Genomic DNA, 11262 nt, shown 5'->3' on the forward strand with positions numbered 1-11262 from the left:
AAAATGTAACATTAGCATTTATTAACTGATAGATAATCTTGACTCTTCCTCCATCTTCCCTCTGCCATTTTTCTGTCTCTTTCGATTTGGTTACTATTCTAGAACAAACCNAATTGTTAACGACAGTTTTAAATTACAATTTAAAACACAACTGCTTTCAAATGGTTCAACTCAACTGGTTTGAAGTTTTTGAAGATTTTGATCCAGTTTTAAAATGTAACATTAGCATTTATTAACTGATAGATAATCTTGACTCTTCCTCCATCTTCCCTCTGCCATTTTTCTGTCTCTTTCGATTTGGTTACTATTCTAGAACAAACCTAATATAACTTAAAGCACGGTTATAGAACAAAACTAGATAAATGCATGGTTGTATTTCGAATTACGTTTTCCTTAAAAAAAATATTTACATACATACTTATATACATATGTAATTAGGTGGAAAAACTAAAATAAAAACTCGTCAGTACGGGGGGAAAAGTCGTCAAAACGTCATTGGGCTAAAAAAAAAATCGTCAAAATGACGACGAAATCGTCAATTCGGCAACGCTGTAAGTAGATTAGATTATATTAGATTTAGAGGAGGGACCAGGTCACCTAGTTACCGCGATAGAAACGATCTATTGTACGTACTGTTAAGAAACCTCGTGAGGTCCTTTGGCTGAATGCCGTTCAGGTCGTGTGCTTCTAGGTACGGTGATCCTAGGAAGCGAAGTCTGGTCATGGTAAGGGCTTCACAGTGGCACATAATGTGCTCTGCTGTTTCCTGTTCTTCGTTTCACAACCTGCACTGGTCAGAGTTGACAACTCCTATATTTGACAAGTGTTTCATTGCCCTACAGTGGCCAGTAAGAAAGCCTGTAACAATTCTTACTTCATGCCTACTGAGGTGAAGGAGTGCTTCAGTTCTCCTTGTTGATATAACCGGAATGAAGGACTTGGCCTGTCTGTTATCTTCCGTATTGGCCCAGTAATGTTGTGCTTCGTTCTTCATCCAGATATAGTAGTTCCGTCTAACGGAGCTCCATGGCAGTCGGGTAGTGGGTCCTGGGCCTATGAATCCTTGTGCAGCCCCTTTTCTGGCGAGAATATCTGCCGTGTCCTGGTACCCATATGAGGTATACCCGGTTCCTTGAGGCGATAAGTATTAAAAGTTGAAGACAGTCCCACACCAGCTTTGAGGTGATCTCGTGGGCTTTAAGAGCGAGGAGCGCCACTCTGCTGTCCGGGTGTATATTGATGTGTTTTTTGGTTTCCCCACTTTCTACATACTGCCTCAGATACAGTTCAATGGCGTGAACCTCGGCCTGAAAGACAGAGTTACCCTGTCCCATGCTGGTGAAAAGGAGCAGTCTGGGTTGTATACCGTAGACTCCTGCTCCGACGCCGTGGTCAGTCTTTAAGCCATCAGTATACCAGATGTGGCTGTCCTTCCGGGGTTTAGGTCGTTCATTGTCCCAGTTATTCCTGTCAGGGAAAACGAGCTTGAAGTTATGTGAGAAGTTAAACCTCGGTAGGCACAGGTCCACAAAACTTATGCGCAATCCATCTTCTTATTCTATAACCCTGAGAGTGGAAGGGTTCACATACTTCTTGTCCTCTAAACTGTCCCCTTAGATGAACCTTGCTGTAAACAGCAGAGCCTCGTTCTTGATTACAATGTGTAGGGAAGGCAGGTTAAGAAGCACCTCGAGAGTCGCCGTTGGTGTTGTTCTCATCGCGCCGGTTATACCCATGCAGGCCAGTATCTGTAGTTTTCTGAGCTTCGGCTGCATGGACTTCACTTCCACCTTATTCCACCAGACGGGTGCAGCATAGGTAAGAATGGGTTTGGAGACGGCATTATACATCCACCTCGCCAGTTTAGGTCTGATGCCCCAGTTCCGTCCCATAGGGTTCCGGAAGGTCCAGATAGAGGCCGTGGTCTTTTGAATAGTTTTATCTAGATGTCGGTCCATGAGAGCTTGTCATCAAGGATGACTCCTAGATATTAGACTTCTTTGGAGAAGTGCATCTTTTCACCTTGAAGGAATGGTTCTAATAATTTGTCCGTTTTCCTTTTCCTGGAGAATATGACTATGCTAGTTTTCATTAGGTTAACGTTTAACCCATTTTTACTACACCAATTGGCGACAATGTTCAGAGCATTCTGTAGGAGGTTAGAGATGGTATCTTCGAATCTACCCCTGATTACGATGACAATGTTATTCGCATAGCCTGAACGTCGAAGCCTTTTTCGCTAAGAAGGCAGAGTAGTTCATCCTCTCCGATGGACCCTAGCAGAGGGGATATCACTCCCCCCTGCGGGCAACCTTTCGTAGCTAAGAAACTGACCTTTTCCTGTCCTAGAGTGGATGTACTAATTCTGGATTTAAGGACGTTAGCTATCCAGCGACATGCGGTTTGATCAACCCCTCTGCGCCGGACGCAATTGTGTATTAAAGAGTGTTCTGTGTTGTCGAAAGCGTCCTCCACATCCAAGAAACAACCCACCGCCACCTCTTTGTCCTCCAGGGACTTTTCAATTTTCCTTGTTAGATTCTGAAGATCGTCGATAGTGGATCTTCCTGGAAGATAGGCATAATGATGTCTGTACAAAGGATTCCTGGTAAGGAAACTATTTGTGATATGCCTGTCCACGATTATTTCCATTGTTTTTAGTAGGAAGGACGTAAGACTAATGGGTCGGTATGACTTTGGTTGGTCTGCTGGTTTTCCCCCACCTTTGGGATGTAGCGGACCATCACTTCCTGCCATTGGTGGTCCCACGCGAAACATGCTCTGAAAAGTGGTATCAGGAAGGGTAGTAGGCGGGGCAGCCCCTTTTGGAGATGAGCTGGGAAAATGCCATCTGCTCCAGGTGCTTTAAAAGGCGCTGAGGCAGATAAAGCCCATCTTATTCTATCCTCGTCGAACAGACCTTTGGCGATTCTCCAATCCTCTGCACGTGGGTGTTTTATCCCAGTGTGCGGCTGGATTGTTCTGGTTGTGTTCAGTGGCAAACAGTCAGGAAAATGCACCTCGGCTAGCAAGTTAAGGGATTCCATGCAGCGGTTCGTGGAGGATCCATCGGGTCTTTTCAGGAGCCCTAACTCATTATTGTGTGTCTTTACGAGAACTCTGTGAATTCTTGGCGATTCTCCAATCCTCTGCGCGTGGGTGTTTTATCCCAGTGTGCGTGTGGATTGTTCTGGTTGTGTTCAGTGGCAAACAGTCAGGAAAATGCACCTCGGCTAGCAAGTTAAGGGATTCCATGCAGCTGTTCGTGGAGGATCCATCGGGTCTTTTCAGGAGCCCTAACTCATTATTGTGTGTCTTTACGAGGACTCTGTGAATTCTTGCGCTTCCCGTAAGGTCCTTGATCCCTGTACAGAAAAGAGCCCATGAGTTCCTCTTAACACTTCTAATCTCTTTATTGTACTCGGTGAGGGCAATATTATACTTTTTCCATTCACCGGTTCGTTTAGCTCTGTTAAAGAGCTTCCGGTTATCTTAGGGCCAATTTGTTATTCCACCATGGAGTCTGTCTGTTGTTAAGCCTAGTGACTTCTGGACAGGATTCATGGTAGGAGTTCGCAATGGCTGATGCCAGATCTGAGCAGCTAAGTTCAAGATAGAGTAAGTCATTTACCTTTCGCCTGCACATTTTCAGACCGTCCTACAGAAGTGCATCGTAATGTGATTTCAATTTCAAAACGGATGTGTATGTGATCTGATAAAGAAATTTCTCTGGCCACTTTCCATTTTTTGACGAAATTACTGATAAAAGGAGGGCATGGAGCGAGATCTAGAACCTCTTCCCGTATACTCTTCCTAACAGTGGGGAAGTTACCTAAGTTTAAAATTTCTAACCTATTAAGGCTCATAAATTCAAGTAAGTACTTACCTCTTTGATTTATGGTGCTGCTACCCCATATGGTATTGTGGGCATTAGCGTCACATCCCACGATGAGTTGCAGTTTATGTCTGCCACAATAGTCCACTAGTCCCTGTAGTGACTGAACATCGTAATCTCTGGAGTTGCCGGGGAGGTACGCTGAGCAAGTGATTAGCTCTTGAGTGTTTTCTCCGAGAGATTGGCTCACTTTCACTACAATCTCGTCCTTATTGGTAAGTTCTGGAATGAGAAAGGCGTTGATATGATTAGCTATCATCAGGCAGGCTCTAGGCCGTCCTTCGTTGAAGGAGTCATAGGATAGCTTACCTGTTAGTCCCTTTGTTTGGTTCCCATAAATGTACGGCTCCTGGATAAAGACGATGTCAAGATCATAAAACGTCTGTGCCAGAACCGCTGAAGCCGCCTTGGCATGTTGTAAGTTTATTTGGATGCACCTTACTACCATATTAATTTTTCGAGTCGTGCGGCTGGTTACTCTTCCTCATCCACTTCGGGAGCTTCGTCCCATGTAAGCGGCGAGTCGAGTGTGGACCTTGCCAGTGTTGGTTGGGCGGGCATGGGAAGTGTACGTGTCGACGCCAGTATATTCGAGCGAGCATGGGTGGTGTTGCCTTTGCCTGCCTTTGGTGGCTACCCTCCAGGGTAGAGGAGACTGCGGGAGGTTTCGCGCTCTCGAGGAGCTAGGTCTCTCCTTTGTCGCGTCGTTGGCCCTTAGCTCCTTGACCTTCTTGTATCGCTCTCTCTCCATCTCCTTCGCTTTGGTAGGTGCAATGCCGTCCTTGATCAAAGCACGTATTCTACGCTTCTGGGCTCCGGTGAAGTACTCGAACTTCTTCCGGTTTTCCGCTGTTCCTTCAGCATTAGTGTTCGTAGACGCCTTAGTGCCGGGATCCTGGCTATCGCTCTCCGTGATCGGTTCGAGTCCCTGATCACCTGGCGCAGAAGTGGTGATAGAATCAGGTGAGTTTAACCTGAGTGAGGCATTAGGTCTCTGCTCAAGGTCATTCTCAGACCTAGTGGGTGAACGGAGTAGAGAAAGTTCCTCTGACTCTGTGATGTTGTTATTATTTTCAATTGTTATTTCATCCATAAAGTTTTTTTTGAAATGGGAAGAAGGTATCGGTCCGCCACCCCAGTGCTCCCTTGTGATGGTAAGGCTGGTTACGATGTGAGGGCGCCCGGTATCACAAAGAAAATGCGCTTGCGATGCCCATGTTTCAGTTCCCAGCACCATTCAACCATCGGCACGCTTCAATAACCTTAGTTTGGGAACGGGTACAAACGGGTTTCACCGAGGGAATTCTTCTCGTCATCCTCAAGCTGCCCACTGTGCCACCCCTCCTCTTTTTTCAAACCGGGATTGGGACCGTCTAAGGCAGAGTTACGCTGCAAGTAACTAATAGCTCTTTCTTTTCTCGAAATAATGTTGCATTGATTCTGCCCTNTGCGATGCCCATGTTTCAGTTCCCAGCACCATTCAACCATCGGCACGCTTCAATAACCTTAGTTTGGGAACGGGTACAAACGGGTTTCACCGAGGGAATTCTTCTCGTCATCCTCAAGCTGCCCACTGTGCCACCCCTCCTCTTTTTTCAAACCGGGATTGGGACCGTCTAAGGCAGAGTTACGCTGCAAGTAACTAATAGCTCTTTCTTTTCTCGAAATAATGTTGCATTGATTCTGCCCTGCACCAGAGCTGTCAAGATTTCGTGTTCTCTTCTCAGTATATATATATATAATATATTGCGTGCTCTTTCTTTAAAATGTTGCACTCTGATAATGTTGCTATATACGAAGGTGACATTTTTTCGAGAAAAGAAAACGTCATTTAATTTGTTGAGCACCTCTGATTTACAATGCCTCAAATAATTCAACTGTGATGGCTTGATGCTTAATGTGAGTACTGTGAAATCCATTTGGCCAGATCCTCTCCACTCACAGCTTCCCTCTTGGACTTCCCGGATACCACTTTCCCAACGCTCCAATAATCATAATTCTTTTCGTCCAGTTTCTCGATCTATTACATCGCACTTATGTACTTTTGTGTATATGTATATACATACATGCATGCGTTTTTTAAGAATGTTATAGTTTTTCTTATAGAAACAACTTCAAGCGCAATATAAATTGTTTAATTAGAATATTTAAATCATAATTTTTATTTAATTTGGACTAAAATATGTTTATATTTTATTTATTTTAGATTGCCGTAGAGGCCAGTCACTGGTTGTTTGGGCTATTACGGAAGGGCGACAGGCCGCACGCCAGATCGATACCTATCTCATGAATGTTCCTAGCAGCTTACCAGGTCCTGGTGGAATTATAGACATCACAAGAAACGTTTAAGAAATCCATCATACTGCTGAACTTTTAGATGAGCAAAATTAACTTGATGCTTAACGTTAGTGTATTCAGCAAAATGGGAAGAACATGAATAATTAATACAAAATGATTTCGTCTGTTTACCAAGTTACTAATAATTTGAAAATAAACCAAAACGTTACAGCTTTACTTTTATTTTAAGAATTGTTTTGCCTAATAAATATGTAATTATGGCTGACTTCATAAAAATAAAAATGCCACTTTGCGACATGTTATGAACCGCACTATTATACTTTGTACGTATGCAAAGCAATTGACGTTTTGGAAGTCAGCCTATGTCAACGTTTTAAGCTCGTTTTTTTTTAGCAAGGATCTGTTGTGAATTAACGTACCAGAGCGATATTTTGCCGTGTACATGTTTTTAACGTTAAACTAATCAAAAGACGTACAAGTATTTGATTGCGTAACTGCCCGAATTTTCGAGTTGATTTTGAAATATTATGTATCTCAGTATTTAAAAAGTATGGAAGCCTTTGAGAACGAGCTTTACAGCGAATTGGAATGGGTCCTTGAAAAGTAAAGGCCTGATGTCTACACCCTTTCTCAATGTTATTTATTTATTTATTGATTTAATTCTTGCAGCTTAATTAAGCCTAGCTTAAACTTATATGCATATCCATATCTATGTGTGAATAACTCAGTGAGAGGGGAGACCAGTATTTTTGCATGTATGTATATAAAAAAAATATTTATTGGACCAAAAAGTAGTGGTAGGCACTGTGGCCAATGGTAATCAACTATTACCACCTCTGCATGGTTGTAAGCCATGCAGAGTCCGCAGAATGCTCCGGAAGCAGTGTCCGGAGGATGCATCCGACTAGGCAGAGCCTACTTTGAACTGCCTTAAAATTATAACTTAAGAAAGTTTTATTACATGGCAGTTGAGAAGTGCATGTACATAAATTTCATTAATTTAATGAAGGAAATTTTTGCACATGTAGCAGTACATAGCATGCATTTAGGTGCCTGGTGGTAGCAGTCGCGTCTAAACATACCGGCCCCCCTAGACGATTCGGTCGTCTAGTAGATGTAAAATAAGCCGCAAATATCCGGCTCGAAGGACCATGAATAACTCAGTGAGAGGGGAGACCAGTATGTTTGCATGTATGTATATAAAAAAAATATTTATTGGACCAAAAAGTAGTGGGTAGGCACTGTGGCCAATGGTAATCAACTATTACCACCTCCGCATGGTTGTAAGCCATGCAGAGTCCGCAGAATGCTCCGGAAGCAGTGTCCGGAGGATGCATCCGACTAGGCAGAGCATACTTTGAACTGCCATCAAATTATAACTTAAGAAAGTTTTATTACATGGCAGTTGAGAAGTGCATGTACATAAATTTCATTAATTTAATGAAGGAAATTTTTGCACATGCAGCAGTACATAGCATGCATTTAGGCGCCTGGTGTTAGCAGTCGCGTCTAAACAATGTGTATTTAGGATCTATAATTTAAAGCCTAGATTAAGTATGAAATATAGGCCATTTATGTAAATAGACACCAGCTGCAATGAAAAACAATGAGGCAGACTTCCAAAACAAATCATTAAATTATTGCACTATTTGGCTGCGGTCGAGCCACCGCGTATGCATGCAAAGTGCGAAACAAACATCTAAACAGCGATTCACAGATTTGATCTAGTGATGCGTTTTTTGATGAGCCTCGACTACTTTCCGGATGCGTGCAGAAGGGTATATGGGAAAATTTTCCAATACGGAACCCGGCTTTAAAAAAAAAAACAAAAAATGAGGGGGTTTAGAGCGGCTTTTTGTGATTGTAAATCTGAAAACCCCAACCTCCTGAGGTTTATAGTTTTTATGAAAATTGAATTTTAAGTTGCAAAAAATGTCAACTTCAACCTCACTGTTTGCTTTGTAAACCAATTGTACTACAATGTCGGTGCTGCCACACAACAAAAAATGCCCAAAAAAAGCACTAAAAACGAGAAACAATAAAAACGGGCATTGTAATTAACTTTTTTTTAAATTAAATATCGATGTAATCATAAAAAAAAAGTGATTCAGTCTAAAATCGAGAGATTTTGTAATAAAAATGTTAACTTAGTTATTTATCGATAAATAATGAAAATTTTTAATAAAAAATCGCGCGATGTTTTATTAAAAATTTTCGCCTGCACCGCTTTTCCCATAAAAATCAATACTTCGATAAATGACTAAGTTAACATTTTTATTACAAAATCTCTCGATTTTAGACTGAATCACTTTTTTTATCATTACATCGATATTTAATTTAAAAAAAAGTTAATTTCAATGCCCGTTTTTATTGTTTCTCGTTTTCAGTGCTTCTTTTGGGCATTTTTTGTTGTGTGGCAGCACCGACATTGTAGTACAATTGGTTTTCAAAACCAAAGGGAACACACATTGCATATGAGTTAATAAAAGTAGATTTGTAATTGTTAACGACAGTTTTAAATTACAATTTAAAACACAACTGCTTTCAAATGGTTCAACTCAACTGGTTTGAAGTTTTTGAAGATTTTGATCCAGTTTTAAAATGTAACATTAGCATTTATTTACTGATAGATAATCTTGACTCCCCCTCCATCTTCCCTCTGCCATTTTTCTGTCTCTTTCAAATCAGTGTCAACAGTGAAAATTTACGATTTGGTTACTATTCTAGAACAAACCTAATATAACTTAAAGCACGGTTATAGAACAAAACTAGATAAATGCATGGTTGTATTTCGAATTACGTTTTCCTTAAAAAAATATTTACATACATACTTATATACATATGTAATTAGGTGGAAAAACTAAAATAAAAAATCGTCAGTACGGAGGGAAAAGTCGTCAAAACGTGATTGAGCTAAAAAAAAATCGTCAAAATGACGACGAAATCGTCAATTCGGCAACGCTGTAAGTAGATTAGATTATATTAGATTTAGAGGAGGTAGCAGGTCACCTAGTAACCGCGACCGAAACGATCTATTGTAACAAACCTCTATTCAACTACAGGTCATCTTTGATCCACGTACTGTTAAGAAACCTGGCGAGGTCCTTTGGCTGAATGCCGTTCAGGTCGTGTGCTTCTAGGTACGGTGATCCTAGGAAGCGAAGTCTGGTCATGGTAAGGGCTTCTCAGTGGCACATAATGTGCTTTGCTGTTTCCTGTTCTTCGTTTCACAACCTGCACTGGTCAGAGTTATTCAAAAACAAGTAAGAGCAGTGACGTCTACGGCTATGCCGAAGGCTTCATATCTTCTTTGAACATCAGAAAATTTTACTTTAACAATTACTGCATTTGAATTAGTTGTTTGGAAGCTAAACACAATTTTTATATTCACACAACCAGAAAAAGTCAGCTAAATATATTCCTCTCAACACAAGATTTGGTAAATATAACCAAATAATGTAACTATAACCAAATTATGTTTTGAGGTAAAGATATTTATTTGACGTAACTAAACACTTTTCTCAGTGCAGCATACATACTTACAGCCCAATTCTTTGCACTTAATAAATTGAAAATCTTTATAATTTGTCAATATTTTATTATTTATAAATAATTGGTACTCTAGCACAGGAATCAAAAGCTCTTTTCTTGATAAATTATCAAGATTGAAAATGCTATTGACAAATTTAAATTTCATGTGAAACGTATAAATTTTGTATATCTGTTTCGTATGGAAAATTAGCTTATGTCGAAGGGCTGGATTTAGTATAAATCGGCATTCGCAGCATGTGATTGCGAATGATTCACAGGCACTGAGCCGTTGAACAACGTTTGGCAAATAAACGTGCCAGAAATAGTTCCGATACTAGCAAGTCAATATTCCTATTAAGTCTCATCGCAAAACTTCTTGTCGTTTAAAGAATAAAGGGAATGCCGCATTATACTAAAGCCAGCCTTTCGACATAAGCTACTTTTCCATACGAACACAGATATAAATAAATTTGTTTCTAACAATTAAATACTCCATGTGCCGGCATTTGAAGCTGTGATACATGGAATCATGATAAAAATATAGTAAGGTAAAACCGTTCTCTCAATTCGTCGGCCATGGTTTGTTTTTTTGAAGTTTGCCAACATTTTAAAATCATATAGAATTGAGAGTAAAAAAAAGGAGTTGCTCAAAGTTGTTGTTTGGGATTGAAAATGAGAATGTGTGTCTGAGTTTGTGTGTAAAATTTTAAAATTAAACTGCTTGCAAACGTCAAGAATTTGAAAAATTCCTCTCAGCGGTTTTACCTTCCTATTTTTTTAACATGCACGGAATTATAGTCGACATCTCTACCAACTCGGCTAAGGCAGTCAAAAGCTTTTTTGCTTTTAAATTCATAATTTTCATATGTCACAATGAAATCAGTTCCACTCATGTGAAAATCAGCTCCCCTCATGTGGAAATCGTAGAGCTTTTTGTTTTATAAATATTGACACAGAATGCGAAGGGAGCTTTTACTTTATAAAAATCTTGATAACATTTCTTTACAAAAAATGTATCAAGAAAACACAGAATTGTGCGGTTAGATAGAGGAGTTACATATATAAAAAAATCATCTAAACCAAGGTACATTGAACAGGTAGTATCAGTAGAGCAGCTGATTTGATTTTTTTTCAAATTATTTGGTCTCGAAAATGTCAAATATTTTTAATTTTTTCTCACAAAAATTCTGAATTGTTAAAATCCATTTGCATGTGAAAACTTTTTCCATACAAAACAAGCGATTGAATAGCTGCTTTTGGAACGTTCGCCCAACTCGGCAGCACAACCGCTGATTACTGGGCCTTGCAAAGGATGGATCAATGCTTCGAGAAGCAAACAAATTTACTAGGAAAGAAAGTTGCATCAATTTTTATTTTTTCCAATTTCAATTTTTTATTTTTTATAATTTTTTGTATTTCACATGGCACGCTTTGATTTAGAAGAAAAAATTCAGAACAGTTTTTGACACTTTCGATACCAGAAGCAACAACAAAATACACGCAAATGTTGTTTTTGCTCTACTGATACTACCTGTTTA

The 11262-nt window shown here is 40.0% G+C and overlaps 1 protein-coding gene across 1 annotated transcript in view; it reads left to right on the forward strand.

The window, feature by feature from the left end:
• Positions 1-6415, forward strand: part of LOC108360908 (glutamate synthase [NADH], amyloplastic) — a 149652-nt gene extending 143237 nt beyond the window's left edge. Inside the window, exon 14 of the mRNA XM_017613371.1 lies at positions 6102-6415. Within this exon, the coding sequence (XP_017468860.1) occupies positions 6102-6244 (143 nt within the window). The 3' untranslated portion in view covers positions 6245-6415. The remainder of the gene's footprint in view (positions 1-6101) is intronic.
• Positions 6416-11262: the final 4847 nt, after the last annotated feature.

Source organism: Rhagoletis zephyria, unplaced genomic scaffold, assembly GCF_001687245.7.
Source record: "Rhagoletis zephyria isolate East Lansing unplaced genomic scaffold, Rhagoletis_zephyria_1.1 Rzeph_scaffold_00652, whole genome shotgun sequence".
NCBI classification, from domain to species: Eukaryota; Metazoa; Arthropoda; class Insecta; order Diptera; family Tephritidae; genus Rhagoletis; species Rhagoletis zephyria.